Source organism: Sparus aurata, chromosome 5, assembly GCF_900880675.1.
Source record: "Sparus aurata chromosome 5, fSpaAur1.1, whole genome shotgun sequence".
In the NCBI taxonomy this organism is placed as follows: Eukaryota; Metazoa; Chordata; class Actinopteri; order Spariformes; family Sparidae; genus Sparus; species Sparus aurata.
Genome location: NC_044191.1, coordinates 24,462,026 through 24,484,835, shown reverse-complemented (window position 1 = coordinate 24,484,835; position 22,810 = coordinate 24,462,026). Strand labels below are relative to the sequence as shown.

At 43.6% G+C, this 22,810-nt stretch overlaps 1 protein-coding gene across 1 annotated transcript; it reads left to right on the top strand.

The window, feature by feature from the left end:
* Positions 1-1,889: 1,889 nt before the first annotated feature.
* On the top strand, positions 1,890-15,423 carry snx18a (sorting nexin 18a). Its single transcript, XM_030416687.1, has 2 exons — positions 1,890-3,834; positions 13,988-15,423. The coding sequence occupies exons 1-2, from the start codon at positions 2,325-2,327 to the stop codon at positions 14,239-14,241; spliced, it is 1,764 nt and encodes a 587-aa protein (XP_030272547.1). The 5' UTR covers positions 1,890-2,324; the 3' UTR covers positions 14,242-15,423.
* Positions 15,424-22,810: the final 7,387 nt, after the last annotated feature.

Genomic DNA, 22,810 nt, shown 5'->3' with positions numbered 1-22,810 from the left:
AGGTTTTTAAATATTTAGATGGCCAGGAAATGTGTCCCGTCATTGTGCTTTTACTGCGTTCATGTTTTATGTTTTTAAGCTGCCTCGCAGAAAAAAAAAGGATTGCCCCTCCTGAGGGTAGTGAATTTGTGAGATGAGTTTCATTCTAATGAAGGGTAAAGATTTGCTGGGTATAACAAACTCACACAGGGTGAAGACATTCAGCCATGTTTGTCTAGGATTGTATGACGGCCTGTTTAAATGATCAGTAGATATGTTCATGTATTTGTAGATCAGGCTACATGACACTGGACTGAGGAAGAAACAGACAGTAAGGGATTTCGTCTTGAACTAATAATGGTTCAGAGCGTTGAACCATCTAATGTGAACCGGTCAGTGTTTGTTCAACGACATTCCTTTCAGATGATGACAAAGTTTAACCTGATGTACCACCTCCATCGGTTTCGTTCTTATTCAGTCACCTCACACTTTTTGTTCTTTTTGTCTTGACTGGGCATGAGTCACTGTTTCTGAATGAGGCTGCTGCTAACAACTGATGTAACTGAGGTCATGTTTTCTTGACTTCTCTGGAAATTGTGTGTTTTTTTAACAGCTTAGTGGGCATTTGCACTCTTCGATTTAAATCTTTGACATTGTTGGGTTTCACTGACTGATTCCATCAAAATGATTAAAGGGTTTGTTAATTTTCCCATCCGATTCTTGTTTCCTTGAGTATGCTTTGAAATTGCTTTTAGACTTTACCCTGTGGAAGTAAAGTTGAGAATTTACAGAAAGCTAAATTAAATAAAACATGAATAATCCATTCAGGGGACCTGGACTAATGACCTCAGTGTTTCTAAAATCTAGAAATAGCTATGGCTGTGTTTTACACTAGTAAATTCAGGCCCATAGCCACCAATCAGAACACTGAGATGATTCAGGGGAATGTGCCCCTCTGTGTCTGCTCTGCAGCAGCATGCCAGATTAAGAAATGGACAATATAAGAAAACAAAACTTTTTATGTGGTTGAAAAAATAAATTTAAATGCTTAGGCTGAATAGTTTAATCTATAATAATGCATTTCAAAGCTTGTTATAGCTTATGATATTATATGTATCATCTTAATCTGGAAAGTAATTAATATCTATGTCATCAGATCTAGATGGTGTAGTAAATAGTATTTTTTTTCTTTTTTCTTTCTTTTTTTTTTTTTTTTTTTACATATGACAGTATTATGGTAGATATATTTTTAAAGAGAGTCTTCATATTGGCCCATATTGGACAACACATATGCCGATACCGATATATCCAATATCGAACCAATAATATCAGCCAACTCATAAATTCCAATTCTGGAGAAAAATAACTTATTATCAATAAAATATGTAACATTGTACCAATTCAGTTTTGATTTCTTTGGACTCTATTTGTTTCCACTTTACATAAATGCTCACTTGTATGAATACATTGTACAGTGCTTGTCATTGCTTTTTTTTTTGTAATACATCTTTATATATAGTCTATTATTTGTATGCTCTGTGTCCACTTACTTTTCCTTGTTTTCAGCTGTGAGTCTATTTCTGTCTTCCTGTGAGTTATTCTTGGAACTGTATTGATAACAACTTGAATAAGGAGTCAGATTTTTTATGGGATGTGTGTAATTGGCCAGAAAAGACTCATGACCTCAGTATTTAAAACTGTTAGCACTGGCACTGCCTTTTTTCCACTGTTATCTCCCTGCTCACAAAACAATTCTTGTTAACTGGGACAAACCTGACAGGCTTGCTGAGGCTGGTCTGTGGTGTGAAGCTCTCAACATGTGCACAGCAGCCTTGTTTGGAGAGCTCGAGAGGTTGATTTGTGTTGTCTGGGAGGAATCGCAGCATCTCGTGGCTCCGCCCTCGATTATTCAGCCTGCTCGACGTGCGGTTGCTGCGCAGGCAGCGCGTGAAGGCAGAAGAGTCTGAGTGGGACAGGAGGGAGAGTCCGGAGGAGCTCACTTTAGTAGTGTTGTTGTTGTTGTTGTTTTTGTTGTTGAGGAATATATCAGTTTAACACGCTGCAGCCTCTGGGGTTGAAACACCGCAGTTTCCGCTCCGGGTCTGACCAAGAGGATTGACCGCTTCAGGAGGGGACATAAAGCGGGGGTTTTCTCGCACGCCGAGAAGTTTTGACCGCGGAGTTTCCAGAGTAGTTTTTCGGGTGGGCTGACTGAGCTAGCCTGCCAGCTCCTGCCCCGGTCAGCCAGCCAGAAGTTAGCCCGCTGCCCTGCTCGTCTTCTTCTTCTTCTTCTTCTTTCTCATCCAGCTGTGTGGTGCTGGTGCTGGTGGTGGTGCTGGTGAATCATGGCGCTCAGAGCCAGAGCGCTGTACGACTTTAACTCTGAGAACCCAGGAGAGGTGTCGGTGAAGGAAAACGAGATCCTCACGTTGTACAGCGAGCGGGACATTGACGGCTGGTTCGAGGGGACGAACAGCCGAGGGGAGCGGGGACTGTTCCCCGCGTCCTACGTGGAGATCCTGAGGAGCGACGCCGCTTCAACGCTCAACAACAACAGCAGCAGCAGCACATCTGGGGACACTTACCCGGACTCCCGATACGCGAACGTTCCATCCGGAGGTTTTGACGGCTCTTATAAGCCTCAGAATAAAGTTGAGAACTTTTCCAAACCGCCTGCTTTCACCTCTTTCACACAGCAGCAGCCTCAGCTGCAGCAGACCTACCAGCAGCCCAGTCAAGGGAGCGATGATGACTGGGATGATGACTGGGATGACAGCTCTACTGTTGCAGATGAACCAGGGACTGTAGGAGGAAGGTATCATGAATATGAAGGCAATGGGCCATCCACTTACAGAGTGTCAACGTCCTCAATGGCAAGAGGTAACGCACAGCAGGCGAAGAGCTCTGCCACGGTCAGTAGAAACCTGAACAGGTTCTCAACCTTTGTGAAGTCAGGGGGAGAGGCGTTTGTGCTCGGGGAGGCATCCGGTTTTGTGAAGGACGGGGATAAGATCTGCGTGGTGATGGGACAGTACGGTCCTGAGTGGCAGGAGAACCCATACCCGTTCTCTTGCACAATTGACGACCCCACTAAACAGACAAAGTTCAAGGGCATGAAAAGCTACATCGCCTACAAGCTGACACCCACCCACACTCAGACCCAGGTGAACAGGAGGTATAAGCACTTCGACTGGCTGTACGCTCGGCTTGTGGAGAAATTCCCTGTCATATCAGTCCCACACATCCCGGAGAAGCAGGCCACGGGGCGCTTCGAGGAGGACTTCATCTCCAAGAGGAGGAAAGGCCTCATATGGTGGATGAACCACATGACCAGCCACCCTGTCCTGGCCAGGTGTGATGTGTTCCAGCACTTCCTCACCTGCAACAGCACCGACGAGAAGGCCTGGAAGCAGGGCAAGAGGAAGGCGGAGAAGGACGAGATGGTTGGAGCCAACTTTTTCCTCACCATCAGCACCCCGGCGGCTCCGCTCGACTTCCAGGAGGTGGAGAGCAAAATAGACGGATTCAAGACGTTCACCAAGAGGATGGATGACAGCACCTTGCAGCTCAATGCCACTGTCAACGAGTTCGCCCGCAAGCAGATCACTGGCTTTAAGAAGGAGTATCAGAAAGTGGGTATGTCATTCAAGGTCCTCAGCCAGGCCTTCGAGATGGACCAGCAGACGTACTCTGCTGGACTCAACCAGGCCATCTCCTTCACCGGGGACGCGTATGAAGCCATCGGAGAGTATTTTGCTGAGCAGCCCAGCAAGGATCTGGACCCGATCATGGATTTGTTATGTCTTTACCAAGGACACCTGGCAAATTACCCAGACATCATCCATGTCCAGAAAGGTAGAGTAAACACAGTGTCACACTGACTTCGTACTTTTGTTTATCTATTTTGTGAAGGTTGCTTTCACAGGAGCCTCCCAGTTGTCAAATTCTTATTTACAGCTAATATTTTCTTAATTGATTAACCTGTCAATTATTTCCTTGATTAGTTGATTAGTCCTTTGATGGTTTGTCTATAAAATGTGAGAAAATGGGGAGAACTATCAACTATGTTTCCTTAAGATCAAGACAACTTCCTCAAATGTCTTGTATTGGACGCAGAGATTCAGCTTTCAGATTCAATTTACTGTCATTGAAAAGTCTGTCATGACAAGTAATCAAATAATTGATCAATCGTTGCAGCTCTAGTGAAATCAAGACACAGATTGTTGCCAGCCTTGAATGTGTAGTTGGATTTCCAATAGACAATGAAGCAACTATTAATAAAAAGAAATAGACTAAAGATGGCATGATTTGTAAATTAAACATGTACAGAGAACGAACAGTATAATTAAAACCCCTCACAAAAAACATCTACTTCTACTTAAATGTTTCATAATCCCAGGGCTCCAGTTAAAACACAACAACAAACACACATATAAAATAAAATATAAGGCACCTGTGGGATCATAAATCCAATTTACACACCTTACTTTCTACCATAAGTTGGGCTGAGGTACAATCACCAGGTTTTTAAAGGGAATTGCCCTGTGTGGTTGTTGGCAGTATAAAGATAAACAGCGTAATTAGTTTCAAGGAGTTTGACTTGTTTGACTTGTCTGCAGCAGACAGCAGCCAAGTCACAACTCAAGCGTCTGTCCTTTTGCTAAACAAATATGCAGTGTTTGCATTTGGATATTGGTTTACGTGTTTGTCCACACCTGCTCAAATGGGCGGCACTTGTTTGGCTGTGTTTGATTTTCCATTACAGATCAAGTATGACACATTAGCGCCCCGGAGATAGAGATCGTCCTTCCTGGCACCACACTGACCCAAAAATAAGATTAGCGACTGAATCCTTCTCAAATGATTGTCCACATGTTTTTTGTGGTCTCTGCACAGAAAGTCAATGTTACACTAATCTTTGTCGTCATTCTACATGACCCTAAACCGCTGATTGTTCTCATTGTGAGGCAAAATGTCATACTCATGAGAGGCAACACTGTTATGCAAGAGGCACAGCATTGTGTGACTTGAGGGAAGCTCTCAGTGCTGTTTACCATGTTTGAGAAAGTGGCACAATTGCTTCCCCATGACGGGGGAAGAAACAATCTATCATCATCAAATCATGCAACTCAAACCAACGCCCGTGTACTGTAGGTTACAACTTGCCTGTTTTCTGAACATTTATGTGTATGCTTTTATGCTTTTATAGAGTAGATCTTGATATAAATCACATACAACATACATCTTCACAACCACAGAGAACTGGAAACCTACCTGAAGCAGTGCCAACAGTGTAGGGCACCATAAAGGACATGGGTCTGTATACACTATGAACATTAAAAGGTTGATGGGAACTAATACCTCTCAGTCCATGTATTATGATCAGTCCTGGTGACTCTCAGGATCAGGGTGGAAAAAATAATCTTTTCATCCACCAGTCACAGCCTCCTGTGGTGTCCAGCATTTAACTTACCAGGTACATGAATCCAATAAATGACTTTCAACCCATAATTTGCAAAAGTGACAAAGAAGAGCCACATTTGAATACAACTATCACCCCAAAATCCAAAAAGTTATTGAGATGTTAGCCTTCTCTCAAATTCAATGGGATCACTGTTGAGACGTACCAAAGTACTCAATATTTTAAACAGTTTAAATACTTATCCCCTGAAGGATGGATATACCAGTAAGCTGCATTCCTCCCTCCCTTTTTTTCTCTGACAGGGAGTGTCAGTGTGATCTCTAAGAAATGTTCTATTTTGTGCTAGCACTAAATGGAAATAGGTGACACTCGTCTTGTGGCGCTCAAAATGCCAGCATACAAACACTTGGAAAACTCTTGCTTGTGACAGCATGGGATATAAACATTAATCGCATCATCCTTGTCAGAATTTCGAATAGTTAGCTTAGTAAGTTAACCTTTCCTCCTTGAGCGGATGCTGCTTCATTCGCCCTTCCGACATGAAACTGCTCCAGATTTCTGGAAGGCGACATCTTTTTAAATGTATTGTTTGGGTATTTGTCTTTGGAGCACCACAAGCCAAGTATCATCTAGTTCCATTGTATTTGAGAGAAGGTAGACCGCCGATATCTCCAAAAGTCATCAACTGACTACTTGTAACTGGAAAATATGTCATTTTGATTTGGGGTGACTTGACTCCCCCCGCCTTGCCTTCTGTGGACATCTTGGTTTATCATTTGGCTCCCTCACAAACACTGGGCCCATTCACTCCACAATAGACAACACTGAGGGAAGTGGCACAGACTGTGTTTTGGCTACCGCGGGACACAAACTTTCCAGTCAGCTCAAATCAAGTTCCCCACATAAGGCCACACACAGCCCCAAATAAGGTGACGCGGGCCGTTTACGCAGTCTGATAAAGCCCCGGCCTTAATTCTACAGATAAGAAACTCTGGATTTGATGGCACACGGGGAAGACCTTGTTGCAGGCACGATGTCGAAGGGCTTCACCACACTGGCCAACTGGAAACAGAGCTGATGAAGCCAGGGCACATGAAAGGAGAGGCACGTGCAGCATATTGAATTCAAATTGACCCTGATCTCATCTTCCTTTTAGAGGACTGTTAAACTTCTCTGTTTATTTTGAATCCGGTCGAGCCAGTTTGTTTTCATGCCTGCATTCCTTTTCTATTTAATCATTACATGAGCGACAAGCCCATTCCTAATTTATTTTTCCTATTTATACGGAAAAGCAAAAATAGATTCACAGCAGTTTATCCTTAAACCTCAGTGTGTGTGAGTAGACTTTACATGTTAACACTCATACTGCGAGGCCTGCTAGTTCAATACCTGCACGAGGCTATAAACACCTATGCAGCCGTGTGGCTGTCACAGTGATATATCAGAACAGTTAATGTGCATGCATTACATTAAGTATAGTAGTGCACTCGTTTAGGACAACTGAATGCCTTCTTACTAGTCAAATTGCCTGCATGTTTCCAGGTAGCCTTAAATGCAGATACCCCCTGCAGAGGCACTTGACATTCACTTAAGTTGTGCACTCACCTGAAGGTCTTGCAGAACATTGCAGCACTTGACAACTGTTATTACTAGGGATCGACTGATATGGATTTTTTAGGGCTGATACCGATTTTTTTTTTCATCAGCCTTAGCCGATGACCGATATGAACTGCCGATTTTCTTGAGCCGATATTTGGAGCCGATACTACTTTTGCTCCCTCAATTTACATCATAAAAATTACAAAATGATGATAACAAATATTACGAGTCTCAATTTAAAAAAAAGGAACATTTATTGAAATTAAAAAAGGTGAAGTAGAACAAGAACAAGTGAACAATATTTAACAAATATTAAAAACAGGTGAGGTAGAACAGTGCTCTGTGAAATGCTGCCATACTGGATTGGTTTTCTGCTCTGCCATTTCTTGCAGTGTCTCCAGCAACACGGAGCTTCCTGTGGACGCTTGTCTGTAAATAATGCCGCATCGGCGAACACAGCAGCCCGCATCGGCGATGCCGATACACGTAAAAACACACACAAAAATCGTCCGATAATATCGGCTGGCCAATGTTTCGGTCTATCACTAGTTAATACTGCACTAAAATGACTGTAATTGGAGGGAACAGTGGAAAGAATAGGTGTTTTTGAATGAAAACACAGACTGCTTAAATCTCAACTGACATTATATCATTGTGCAGGGAAGAAACTGTGAAGCTACGAGCTAAAACGCACGCCGCTCATGCACGTCGGCCTTTCTCTCAGTCTGTGTATTTCATCCATCGCTTCCTTTTCCATCCCATCTGTTGCCCCGTTTTTAATACGCCTCTCCTGATAAAATGTGCGCAGGAAATGTCCACAAGTGCCATTCTTCTCCTGTTATGAAGTGAGCTTTATTGCTGTCCCTTCTCCCCGTCAGGCACCCGAAGAGAGGCTAGGCCACATCCTCTGTTGTCTCAAACCAGAGTGCACATTTCCGCAGCAGAAGTGGTCGCACAGATACTCATCAGGCCAAGTAGGGCCGAGTAGCGTTCTGGTCGTGCATTGGTGGAGCTTAGTCGAGAGTGGAAGTCGCTAAGAAGCTGCACTCTCCCAGTGTAAGAGGTTATCTCTTGAGGCGGCCCTGCAGTCTAATCATTGTTGCTGTCTTCAGTTGAAACCTGTCAAAACATTGCGTCTCAGTCAATTCCATTTTTAGCTCCCTGCATCCGTCTCATTAGGAGCTCAGACACCAGACGGGGTTTTATTTGATCTGATGAAAGTGACCAGTGAAATCTGAGCTTTCCCACAGAGGGAAACTGAACATCACCCTATTGATCTCCACCTCTTCAGGGGCCCCATTAGCCATTAGCGTGGAGCTTGACCGGGACAATGATATTGACATCATAGCCGTTGTTGCTTTCAAAAACGAATTGAGCTTCACATGTTTTATTTTGGTCCTAATCTGATAGCGTGGTCTCAACGGCATTTTTGTTTTAGTTTTTTGTTTTTCAGAGAAAGAGGAAGGAGGACAGAGGTTTTATACTGTTAATGTGTTCACTGTATGCCAGTCCAAAATTAGCATCAACTCGAGTTTCGTTGATTACCAGTGAAGGAACTAAGAATCTTTTCTCGTATAGAAACTCAAGAAAGAGGGGAAATGAACGTTAAGGGAGATCTATTATACTTTTTAGTTTTCTTTCAGTGTTTCATATCTTGGTTTTAGTGCATATGAGACTTACGAAATTTAAAAAAGCACTAAGTCCACACCAACAGAAGCTCCTCTCTTCCACAGAAAAAAACTATTTGTACAGCTCATAGTATTTGTCAGGTGAAACCCTTCAAACACTTTAGTCAGTGTGATCATTTTTAAGAACTTCGATGCTGCACCACAATTATCTGTTTGTCTAATTAGATTAGTTTGCTTGAAAGCATAGGCCGCCTGCAGAGCAAATTAAGTTGATAAGTAATTAAAGTGGTAAAATGCTGTTTAGCTTGGCCTACTTTGTTTCCATTCTGACTTTCTTCATTTGATCAATTCAGCACATCCCTGCGAGCTGATTCTGTCCGATGTCATCAAAGTTTTATCACCAGATGCAGTGATAAAACAATGGCAGGCGAGTCAGCGAAGGCACAGATTTACAAAGACGTCAGGTCTGCCTGCTGAGTCAGCCTTTCAACCGACACGCCTTCTGCGCAAACACCGTCTGATGTATTGTTTCGGGCTAGTTAAATGTCCTCCGAAGCACGAGCGGATGACCAGGGTGTGGAGTGATAAAGATGGGGATTGCCACTGGTTTGCTTAAGTCACAGGCTCGCTGTAGCTCAGTGTTGTGTAACCAGGGATTACGTAAGAGCTGTAGCTGCTGCCTGCAGTGAGTCCAGGAGGGCTCAGTGCCACCTCCGTATACTCAGGGAGGATCTCTGCAGAGGCGTACAGCAGGATCTCTTCATGTAGTGTGACACTGCAGTATGCCACAGACATCGTTAATCACTGCAGGTAATGCTGGGGTGTTACATCTTGAATCTCCAAAGGTTTATAGCAACACACGAGCATTATCTCAAATATCAGTGATATCAAGGGCTGCAATATAAGCCAAATTTCATTTCTGAGTAACTCGCCGATCATTTTCACTTTCAATCATCTTCAGATTTATTGTTTAGTTTGTCCAAAACCCAAAGGCTCTTGGTTTACCCTCATAAATGACCCCAAAAAGCTACAAATCCTGATGTTTAAGAAGCTGGAATTGGCCAATATTTGACATTTTTTGCCTGAAATATTACTGATATAATTAGTCTATTATCAACTAATCAATCAGCCAGCTAATTGTTCTATTATCTCCCTGTCAGTCACCCACTAGCAGCAGTCTGAACAGCAAAGATAGCAGAAGAGGAAGCAGTGGTTCTACAACAAGACATCAGATGCAGCAGCATGGCACAATTTTGCAATCTAAAAGAGGATCTATTCTGAAGAAATTAGTTCACCAGATATATTTATTTTTATCTATTTGGAGGTTACTCTCACTAAAAAGTTCCTATAGTCTACTTTCTGCTACTTTCTTGCTCGTAAACTCTGACTGTGGAAGAACGCTTCCTGACTGTGTTGCTCTGCTGGTTGGACAAAACAAGCAATTTGAAGACTTCACGTTGGTCTCTGGGTAGTTGTGACAAGCATTTTAAAACTATTTTCGCAACAAATCATAGAGCAAAGAACCAATGACTCTAGAAGATTAGTCAACAATGAAAATAGTCTACTTGCAGCCACGCTTGACAGACTCAGCATCTTATTGGTGGTCGGGTCTTGGCAGCGAGCCTGCAGAGCTTACTTCCAGCAGCTATAAAAGTAATGTGGCTCTGTCTATTGCAGTTTGCTGACACGTCTTCTCTGACTGATCTATTGCCTTTCTCATAAAGTCACCATGGTAACAAGTATTCCTCCATAGTCGATTAGTGGGGCTTTTAAAACGCAGGAAGCCGCAGACCTTCAAGGTACAGCAAACACCTTTGGGATCGGCATTTAAGTCTTTGGACAGCTGTGTTTGTTCTCCGTTCCACCCCGTCTCTGTTCCCTTGTTATCTCAGCGTCTCTCTCTGTCATGTTCAGTCTGTTGTGCGTTGGAGGAATTTCAGAGATCTGGGTTAAACTGCAGCTGAGGAAAGTACAGCCAGAAGGCAAACTGGGCAGATTTTGGGGGGGAAGGGCAGAGAGATGTCTTTGAGGAGGGATTTTGTCTTGATTTTGCTCAGTATGCTTTATAGTCTTACACATTTGCAAGAGTTGCTCCATTCAAAAAAGAAAAAAAGGCAGCCATCTTCTTTTTTAAATTTTTTTTTATTTATTACTTCAAGTCTAGACCAAAGCCAACAGAGTGCAGGGTTAGGTCAGTGAGTCTCCCATTTCAGTAAACAAGCAGTCTGAATCTGACTTTCAAGAAGAGAGATGGTGACTCAGCTCACATAATGACTTGAAAGTCCCATGACAGGCCAATACAGGAAGTTTTGCTGCATGTCTCCAGGGCAAAAATCTCACCTTCACACTTAGACCTCAAGCCACTCAGAAACAACATTGTCAGTCAGCCATGTGTGGAGTTAAACTCATCTTACAACACGCGACTTACAACACGTCTGTGTTGACATTACACCTACATATACCAGCCGTGGTTTGTGTGTTTCAAACATTGAGACCAACGTTTTGTCAGTATCCGAATTCCTTTATTTGTCCCGCAAAGGGGGACATTTCTTTGTCACAACAGCCAAAGGACTGTTCTGCCGCATAAAACAAGGAAATAGGACACATCACATGGGCTCATAGCTGGATCATTTAAACCAACTTAAGGTTACAAGTATGATTATTTTAATAATCAGTTAATCTACTAATGGTTTTCTCATTTAATTGTTTGGTGAATCAGATGTCAGAAGATACAAAGGTGTCACCAAAAAAGGCAACCTGCACACTTACGCCATAACACGAGACTTTGATTTAAGTAATTTAATTTTATATAGACCGTATGTGGGCAGAGCCTCGACAATATTATACTACCACCATTGATTTTTTTAGAGGACACATTAGATCTCATTCTCTTTGATTCAAATCTCGTGCAGAGGATGTAAAAGTACACACATTCTTTACTCAAGTAGATTGAGACCAGAAGTAAAGACTCTGAAATGTTCTCAAAGTATAAAAGTGAAAAGTATTCCTCTGAAGAACCTCACATCATATTAACATGATTGACACTTTTAAACTTAAAGGTACAATCAGTAGGATTTGTCTGAACTGTTAAGACTGATGGATAGGTGATTGTTGAGTCTCATTCCCAGGACTTCAAATACCAACATTTTAGTTTGGTAAAATGTCCCGAGCAGCAAAACATTGAGCCGGTAAGAAAATCCAGGCAGAGGTTAGAGTCTCTGCAGATTTGAGACTCTAACACGCCTTTTCCTCCTCATTCAGATCTCCCTCTCTGTGGGCTGAAATCACACTTGCGGTGTTGAGAAGGCGGCGTGCAACGATGCACAATTAAAATAATGGATGATTCCCCTGAAATGCATTAAAACTAAAGCAACTAGTCTGTTTGTGAAAGAGTAAGGAGTAGAAAGTGAAGAAATTTAGTAAAAAGTCAGAAAAATAAGTACTCAAGTAAAAATACATGAAAAATCTACTTAACTACAGTAGCAAAGTGCTTGCACTTCGTCATAATCGAGACGCTGGGACAAGGAAATGTTCTGTATTTTTGACAAGTACTTTGTGTGATGCTCTACCACCTGCTTCTATATCACACGATAATATCACAAGAGCTGCGAAGTTAATTAAAGAAGTAGAAAACCTCCCCCCCTTTTCTCCCCTCTGGCCTGCAATCAATTTCAGAGAATTATTTCTTTGACATGAGCAAACACTAAGAAATCATGTTCGCACACATACATTAGCATTCATGTCACAACCCATGAACGTCCTCTTCGGGTCCAGCTGTGACATGTAATCTTTAAGTACCAAGATCAGACAGAAGGTCATATCCTTTCAGTTTCTTTGGGTTTCATCTTAATACTTATTGCTCGGGACATTTCTTCCTTTACTCGGTTTGTAAAATGTTTGATATGTCATCTGTCATGAGCTCCTGGTGTTTTGACCTCTGCCTTCTGCTCCCATCGAACCATCTGTCTGGAAAGTTGGAGGGTCATTTTTTTTTTTGGTACAGCTAAAGGCTCATTCTGCAGCAAGAACAGCTCTGCATTTTTTTTTTTAAGGAAGCAGCAGCAGTTGCAGTTCACAAGTGTCAAGATGGGAGGATTGTGAACCACTATGTCTCGATTTTCTCTTGCCACAATAGTCCACCACAGTGACGACAGCAAGTACCTCTTCCTGGCAGAGTGAGGGGTGTTTTACTCTCTGTATGAGTGTGACCTGCTGGATTTCTTTTTCACAGAGTTTAGTTTATGATTTGATAATTCATTTAAAGTCAGTTTTAGTGATCAAAGCCATGTCTAACAGCTGAAATCAAGATGTCGAGACGTTAGAATCAGACGTCACTGAAGAGTGTAAGTTGTTTTTTGATGAAATATTGTGTGTGAACGGATCTGATAAATGTCAAAATATGATTGACTGCCAACTTTTACTTCATGCACAATTAACTCAATTCATCATAACTTCCCTAATGTCAGACAAACTTGGACAAAAAAAACATTTGATTCTAACATAACAATATGTGGTTGCTTAGCATTTATTATTTATTTTAAAACATATGTTTCAGTTTTAACAATACAAAAGTACTCTCTTTCCCAAATCCAGTAAAGAGCAGAAAGGAACCACTGATATCATCCTAAACTCTGACAGCATCCAGGACCAGCCTCTAAATCTAGCTTTATTTTGGAGGGACATCTCTTATACTACAGCCAACCTGTTCATTGTTTGTTCAAAAAATGTGGAGAAATCCAAAATAAGTCATACACACTGTACCTGGTTCTGTTTGCAAAGCTATTATTGGTCAGTCGTTGTTCAGGAGGAATTTAGGACACGATGATTTGCCTCACCATGACATCATCATTAAAAATATCTTCCAAAACAGACGTGTTCACATATTGTTCGGTTATCTATTATCATAACACGTGCTTGAAGCTGCCAGCTTTCCCTGGTGGATGGTATCAAACCGCCAACATCCCCTTACATGGCTGTTAAGAGGCGGCCTTTGAAGTGACATAATGTAAGAGACATTTTTTAGAGTCAGGCCTCCTCCCATTTCCTAACTATAGACACAGATGTGGTTCTCAGGAACACACTGTTCTTTAAACTATTTTTGGCCACTTACTTGAAGTTATAAATGTCCTGTCATACTGTGCTCTTGAATCTTAATAGCAAAGATGATTAAGAATATTAATTAACTGAAAGTCAGTTGTCAGTTTGATGAGTTTAATGCGAGGTTTAAGGACATAAGTCTCGTGTCTTAAGAGAAGAAAAATGTGACCTATGTGTGTCCTGTTTTCTGGCACTGGTTATTAAATTATCTAAATGTCTTCTTCCTGGATTGAACAGTGATGACTTTCTTATTCCTGAACAGGAGCCCTGACGAAGGTGAAAGAGAGCCAGAAGCACGTGGAGGAGGGCAAGATGGACCGGGCGCAGGCGGAGGGCATCGACGAGCGCTGCAACATCATCTCCTGCGCCACACTGGCCGAGATCCAGCACTTCCACCAGATCCGCGTGCGTGACTTCAAGGCGCAGATGCAGCACTACCTGCAGCAGCAGATCGCCTTCTTCCAGAAGATCACAGGCAAGCTGGAGGAGGCTCTGCAGAAGTACGACAACGCGTAGTGCACCGCTCGCCTCAGCCCGTCGGTTTAGACCCTGGTGATCCATGACCATGCACCTCCCTCTGCCAGCCAGTGGAATTCGGCAAACAGCCACACACACGCTGCTGAATGCTGCTCATCCGGCAGGGAGGGACATTCAAGGAGATTACGCTCCAGTAATAATGACAAATCCAGGTTTCTGTGTGTGTTGGCCACATTTTTTGGGGGGGACTGGATGAATTAAGGAGAGGACGAGTAATCGAATGAAGTTTAGGCCAACGTGAAACACAAACAAACAGTCTTTTGCCTTTAAGATTTGATGAGAATCAGCGATAATGACGGTGCGCCACCTGATCCGGGTGCATGGGTGAATTCAATCTGATCATATGTAATGACCTGCAGAGAGAGAACCTTGTATCTGCTGCTGCCTACACATCCCTGTGCAAGATTTCATATATCAAGTGTTTTTAGCCTTACAACACAGTTTTTAAATGACTGCCACCTCAGTGGCTCACACACTGCCTTCTGGAAACACTCAAGCCCTTCCCGGTATCTCTCTTTCTTGGACAAACAGGACAAAATGTTTACAGTCTCCTCGCTGAGCAGCCGCTGTCACCACTGTCTCGCTGTGCCTTCTGATTACGTCTCTCTGGTCAGTTTTTGTTACTAGTTACTAAAAAGCTTTATATCCTGTATATGTAGAAATATATTGTATTTGTTTTTAAAATCCTACCAGTTTTGCAGTCTTTAAAAAAACAAAAGGGACACTGTGCTTTGAGCCAGGGCAGTGTCTTTAATGGGAGACAATATTGTTTGATTGTGCCGTTTCCACCCAGGTTTAATTTTCAACGCTCACAGTGTGACAAAAATCAGGATCAAGAGAGGATTACCTGCTTTGACAATAGGAGCCCACGCCTTACACACGGCACAGCCAGCACTGGTGCTGATTTAAGCTTGCAGAATTTAAGGGACGACTACTTGCTACGCCGGATACCTGAATTTGTGCTGACAAAACATTGGTTTTCTGGCTTAGTTTTCTGGGGTAGAGGTTACAGGGTTCCTCATCTGTTTTAATAATGCAGTCATTTTAATAGCACACATCAGCTGTGCTGCTGTTTGTAACCTTTATGATGCCGGTTGCATCATGAAGAGATTAACATAGAAGCAGAGACACAAAAATAAATTCCTCCTTCACAGAAAGCTGTTGGTTGGTCCTGTGTGTTTTGTTAAGGACTTGAAAAGATGTAATTCCTCTTGTCTTTTGGCCTCTTGTCTATCCTCTTCCCAGGGAAAAAGCCACTAAAAATCCTGTATGTGCCGACGGGTTCAACAGTCCCTCAGACACAGAATCTATACGACCCGTGTAATGCGGCTACCTTACTGTTTTATAAAGGCACAAAGACAAAGAGAGCGAGCTGTACGGCTCTGCAGGTCTCCTTGGCTGCATCCCTGGAGGACTGGTGTGCCGTGTCAATGTTTCATGCTAAGCTCACACTCGGCTCACAGATCTGCTGACAGCGCACAGCCCAGCCCGCCATCTGGGACATCTGGCCACCGTTAGACGTGCCGGAGCGGATGACAGTGAACAGGAAAAGGTCAAAAAAAAAAGAGCTGGGGTGGTTTCTTATTAGCTGTCGTCGCCGCCAACTCTAACCACGATAACCAACAGTGCTTTTATGAGATAACATTTTGTCCTCGCACGGATGTTCTGATTCTTGTTTCCCATGCTGGCCTTTTGTTTACCATCTTGAGGCGAACGAACTGTGAAGTCTCTTTTCTTGCCCGACGACGAGAATCCAGTTCGACAGATTGGACGGTGAGCAGAGGATAACAGATAACGGCAGCTTTCCCCCCTCCGACCGCCCGGTTCTGTAAATGTGTTTATATGTTAATATCTTCCCACCGGCAGATTATCTATTCAGACCTCCCTCCTCTGCGCCGTCCTCTTCTGTCACTGCCTGAAACCAGAATACAGTTATATACACAAACAACGCTAGAAGAGGTTTACCAGCTGCATTGTCTCCTCTATCTAATTGAACTTTAGAATGATATTAATTAAATGTGCTGCGATTACTACTCTGTGCTGTGATAAAAATGCAGCGAGACGTCCTCTCAAGCATTAGAGCTTCTTAATGTGTAGTTAATGAATCCACTTCCTGAGGGATAGGCAGCTCTGTGTGGCTGCACTGAGGCGCAGCAGCGCTTGAGTTGAACGCTAACATGCTCATGACAGCATTGCTGTTCAGCAGGTATAACATGTACCGTGTTCTCGATCGTAGTTTTGTGTGTTGGCACGGTAACATTTGCTGGTGATCACTAAACACAAAGTAGCTGAAGCTGAGGGGAATCTCGAGGCGAAGATGAGGCTTTTTACCTGAAGGAGGGGTTTATTGTGAGGAGGGACATGGATGTTTGTACCAAATTTCATGACATTCAACCAAAAGTCGTGATAAATGTTCACTCGAAACTACAAATGTCAGCCCCCCACGGTGGCATTTGAAGTCAAGATGAGTCGAAATGCACGCCGCATACTTTATCTCTTTTTGGGCCACGGGGAATCAAATCAAATCAAAATATTTTTTTTTTGGAGCCAGATGTGACGGTGTTTGAATGAGAGGGCGGAGCTGGGGAGGATGTCCTGATGGATCTAGCAACCTTGCTGTCACAAGGTAGTGATGACCTCATGCTTCATGGTCTGTTTTACTCCAAATGTGTCCTCGGTTTACTAAATGAACCTCATGCCGTGTTAGAGAAGACTTTAAACTAGCGTTTGAGACCATAAACTCATTAGGAAACTGTTTACTGAGGTAATAAATCAAGTTAGAAGTAGTGTCAATTTCTCATAAGCTTCCATGCAATCAGACGTATGTGCAGTCGGTGGAGTTGCCCCCTGCTGGCCGTTAGACACAATGCTTCGCTTTTCTGACCCAGATTTTCTGCCAAAATTGTACACAAGGTACGCTAGCATGGCTAATTAGATCCTGTAATGTGGAGGTCCACTTGGAAAGAGCAAAATCTCACCTTCTCCTTTCTCTTTCCTGTCCTCTTTTTGTTTTCCAGTATAATCTCTGGATTTTGTTTTCCACAAGATGCACACAGCCCATAGTAATCTCATCCCTCGGGCCTTTTGTCAATACTGCCAACGCCCGGGGAAATGGGTGCTCCTGTTTCTACGTCCTCGCTCCTCTCGGCTTTAAGCTTCGGTCGTTCTGCAATGACTGATACATTTGAGGCACATCTCCGAGGAAAGGATTTGGTCGAGCAGGTTTACGCACAGCTACTTTTCCTACACAGTTGTTGGGAAAGATGATATGAACAATAACGTCATAGTGTGTGTTTGTTTTTGTTTATTGAGACAAATAAAGGGGGGGGGGTTCCTCCTCACCACAGTCTAGCACGCAGGAAACAACGGCGCTTGATTCAGGCTTGGATTTTTTTCTTGAGACAGAACAGTGTCAGCAGCTGACCGCATTCCACAGACACAAACGTCGAGTGTGTGAAACCGATTGCCACAGGAGCGCCGGAAATACCTTCCAGATGTGGCGGGGGAGCATGATAACAGAGCATGACACAAGTGTAATCACTAATCGGAGAAAAACATGGAGGGTTGAGCGTGATTCCTCCGGAGGATTTGTTCTGGGAGAGTTTGTAATTGAGGCGGTCGAAGCCTGCCAGCTGAGAATAAGGAACATTCACGTGTCCAAAGTGAGTTGTCATCGCCGCTCCTGTGGGACTTGGCTCTCCTCCTTGTTTGGACGAGCAGTGGCTCTCTGGAATTTACTGAATGTAACCCGCAAAACACTCAGATCACAGTGTTGACCAAAAAATGAGAAAATCTGGCGGAACCCCTTCCCAGCTGCTCATTAACTGCTCTCACAGGGGGAAAAAAAGAAGTGATTTGAAGGCATATTTCCACCTCGACAGCATCAGAGCTGAAAAGCAGCGTTCAGTTAGTTTTTTTTACCTCTTGAGTATTTTTCTGTTTTCTTGAGACCTGTTGAGAAGTGGCTTTGTTTGCCTCCAGAAGCAGAACCAAAGTCGAGAGAAGCACTCTAATGGCCTGGCACTGACGCCACATATAACCAGATTGCTTTCATAAGCACTGAATCAGTGTCTCGAGATCCTTGGCTAGATTACACCTAATTCCTGTTGCACCCTCCCCGTGCAACACTTGGGTCTCAGTCCTCGGCGAAACCAAGAGTCAAAAGAATCTGGCTCGTTTCCCATTTTGTATGAGATAAAGGGCTTCCCAACAAGACACCTGTGCGTCGTTTCACATCTGCTGTCGTGAATCAATTCACCCTCAACCTTTCACCTCAATCCTACACGTACCCTCTCGTGACATAATTTCACAAAAAAAATGGCATGGTGAGGTCGAGCCCGACTTCCTCTGGCTGCTTCAGCTGATTAAACATTATAATGCCAGGAAATGCCCCGAGGCAAACCACAGAGATTTCATCCCACATATTCCGTCTAGTGGTCTAACTGTATTGAAAGAGGAAGCACAAAACCAAACACAGGATTTCTGTTGAAAGGAAATGGTTTGTTTGAGATTGCAGGACCATATTTCAAATCAAGGTGTGACTATGAGAAAACAGAACGTTATTATTGCATGGTGTGCTGAAATGGCTGCGTTGGTAACTCCCCCACCCCTCCTCCCACCCCAGTCACAACGAACATGACCTCAAACCAGTGGTTCAACATTTTGGACAACGTGCATGTCTGCATAGAGATTTTGCTACCGCCGTCAGGTCTGTAGGGTCATTATGAAGCAAGGGGCTGGTAGCCCATTAGCTTGGCTTATCTTAGCACAAAGACCGGAGGCAGATGGAATTGACTCGGCCCAAAATTAAAATATATTCCTACCAAGGACTCTAATCCTCACTGTAAACACACATCTTGTTTTTTTAATCTGTACACAGACCTGGATGTAAAAAGGGACGTATTGTGGTTTTATGGGACATTGCGTTCTGCTTTGTCTTTGCAGACGACGGCAGGGCACAGTCCTGTCACTGTCAGGTTGCCAGACAACAAGCAAAGACACTATGCAAACATGTTGGGCTACCGGATCGTGCGTCATCTCATTTCTGAGTGCAACAGCTGATCTGGATTCAGCAGAAAACAAGCGGTGAACACAACATCGACGTATTTGCTCCAATATCAAGCTGACACGGTGAACCTGTTCACTAAAGACTACCATTTCATGCACCAGAAATGTGTGTGTTGTGTTGCTGAACCACCTGGTAAATGGAAGCAAACTCGTAATTACTCCTAATTTTCGGAGGAGCTTCCCTGTTTTTCTATCTATAACCCCTTTCTCCTGTTGAGCCGTTAATCTACCAATTTCATCGTGATTACGAATCAGAGGAGTGTTTCTCATTTCCGTGTGGTAAATGTGTCAGGGTACCTGGCAGCCCGACCCAGAGGCAGAGGTGAGCATGCACAAACAACCCACAACTTTGCCTGAACAACGCTGTCAGAGCCTCGTGAGTGAACCAAAACAATGAGCTGAAAGACGTTAACATGCTGTGTGTAGGCGACAGGAGCTGTAGTCGGGCGTTACTTCTCATCACAGCAAGTGACCCTTCCACATTCAAGTGATCCGTTGTTGATATAAAAATTTGAAATTTTAGCTGCTTTAGCTCAACGACATGTGAGTGGTATCAATCTTTTCATCTCATCCCAAGCAAACTATAAAATCTTTAACTGTTTCCGTCATAGTCAGATTGTAATTTTAAGCATGAAACTGACGTGAGCGCCAAACCAGAGAAACCACAATCCAGAATCCACACATCACAGCCTGCCATCGCAGACACGCTTATCTCCATGTTCATCACCTCACGTGTGCATCGTGAAGAAGCACCTGCACATTTAATAAACCGACTGAGGCAGCACCTCATATTGTGTCGCCTCGGGCTTAAATCTGGCGCTTGCGTGTCGTGGTCGATTGAACTGTTCATTACAACACTACGATCCTGTTGCAGGCGTCGTCGCTCTTCATTCTCATTTCTTCCCCCACAATGCTGCCACTCAACAATAAGATGCAGGTTGATTGTGTGCACTTGCTGAGATGGATAAAATCCTCCTTGCACAGAGCGCACTCCCCTCCCTCCCTTCCTTTGCCTGCACATGGCAGAAGCAAAACTTCAAGTGCTGCTTCTCCTCTGTCTGAGTTTTCTTTTTTTTTTGCAGAGTTCATGCTTTTGGAATGTGAGGCGTTTGCCTGTACTCAGCATATTCCTGCTGGAGGGGGATTCTGGCTGGATCTGTTTTCTATTACAGCCGGGTCTGTGCTGGCCTTTGATCAGAGTCTGGGCCGACGGAGGCAGAGGGGGAGACCCTGTCCTGACACAGCTGACGGACTCGGGAGCAGAGGGGATGCTGAGCACCGAGGCTCTGGGACTGAACAGATCACCGTCTCTGGGGGAAGAAACACAGAACCACTCCCTCGAACGCTGACTTCTTGTTACAGCCCAAGAGGTACAATCCCTTTATGAAAAACAGTGTGTGCGCGTGTGTGTGTGCGCGGTGAAACACGTGTTCGGCGCTTCTGGCCAGTTCCTGAGACTTGTTTTAAATTGGTCCCCTGTGAGTTTTTCATTACAGTTTCATAATCTACTTAACAGTAATGAACTGAGAACTCCTTGAATTGGAGCTGCTTGTTTCCATTTCAACACGCGTAACACCATAAAAATACATATGAAACATAATAGAATGACACTGGACAGGTATGGGAAAACAGCTTCTTCAGCAGCCGCTTAACTGGAACATCTGGTCAGTGTCATTATCTTCTGACGGCGGATGACTCGACAGAAGCTGGATGATGAAGTCGAACACATTCCCCTCGTTTAAAAAAACGAGATTACATCGACGTTCTGTCCTCTTCTGCCGCACGCTTAGCACGCAACATACCTGGAATGTTTTAACTGTGTCACGAGGAAACTGAAAGCACCTGAGTGTGTTACTGTCAGCGCTGTAGGTGAAGTATGTATCGTCCTGTGATCTAAGTAAGTCTAACAAGCACTTAAATCACTCCCAAGAGGTCACATCGCTTGGCAGGAAAGTGAACTGCTCACCACTGCAACTACACTCACCACTCAGTGAGTACGAGCCTGAGGGTATAGTCCAAAATATTCTGTAGATTTTTTTGAAAAACAACAACAAAAAAAACCTGCTGAAAACTACTTTAACCCGAGTCGAACCCACATTTAGATAATGACACAGCAAAATAGGAGGCCCTCTTTGTTTTTTGCAGGAAGCTTGATTGGACAAACACGTGGGCCGGGTCAGCAGCTCCCATGAGATCATCCGCCGACCTCGGCAACAGCAGCACCCTGCCCGTGCGGGGACGAGGCCCCTCTCTCCTGGAAACGGCTCTCAGACATGCTACACCCTGCTTATAAAACATTATTCCAGGCTAAAATCACACTTCCTGTGTCTGAAAATTCCATATGCTGGGCTTAATGTGACCTAGAGTGAATACAGTATCGGTTTGAAATAGCAGAATAAAAACACAGGAAAGGATGCTACATTTGGGTTAATATGGAACGGGCATATAATGACATCAACATCCTGCCAGAGACACACCCAACGTCAGTGTTCCTGGAAACTGGGGGGCTGGGGGAGAGTACAGATGTCTACCAATGACTTTGTTTGCCAGTGAAAATAGTTTTCATTACTTGAGGCTACTGGAGCTTCTCCATTACTAAGATACTTTCTTGTTTTTACCCTTTATTTTGGTCTGTCCATGATCTGTCCGACCAAAAGTTTTGGCATCGGTCCAGCAGATTGCCTCAGCTGCAGCGTAACGCTTTGGGGCAACTCCAGCTCACTAAAGGTGCTGGTTTCCGCCAAGGTCTTCATTTTATGTGTCTAACAACATAACAGAGAGAGGATTGTTTGTTAAAGGATAAGAAATATTTTTCTCGCTCTAGGAGAAGTCTCGATCCAAACAAATCTCCCGAGATGCGACCTGTTGCTGGAGGACGACGGTGGAAACGTGAGTCAGGTGGGAGACAGGAATCTGGAGTTTACCGAGAGGAACTGCCGGCAATAACTCTACGAGACTGAGACTTGTGTTTCTTGTAACAAAAAGGTTTTTAAAATACTGGAATTCCCCTTTAAGGTCTGGTTCAAAAAAACAAAAAAAAATACTTGGTTAGGGTCAGGAAAAAGATCGTGTTGTGGCTGTTATCTCGCCACAAACACACCTAGACAAAGTCACAACGCTTCATCAGAAAAGATCCGCAAAGAAGGCCGCCTGCTTTTACACACAAGATATTGAACGTTTGAAAAATTTGCTTAAGGCATGCCTGGTTTCAAGGGGATAGATATCTTTGAGCCAGCAACAAGAGAATAAGAATGAATCTATTTCTCGTCCGTTGAGCAGCACTTTTGTACTGCGGGATTGTAATGAACATGGCAGCCAGAGCGCCAGCAGGCCCCCCAAACATTTGGATAAAATAAATCCTCTACGATGTTTTTCGTGTTTTTTCTTGTTTTCGGTTCAGGCAGTGCATCCTGGGAGTTGTTGTATTTGTTCAAGGAAACAGAGGGGGGACATGCTTTGTGTCCTGTACCTGCAGAACGTT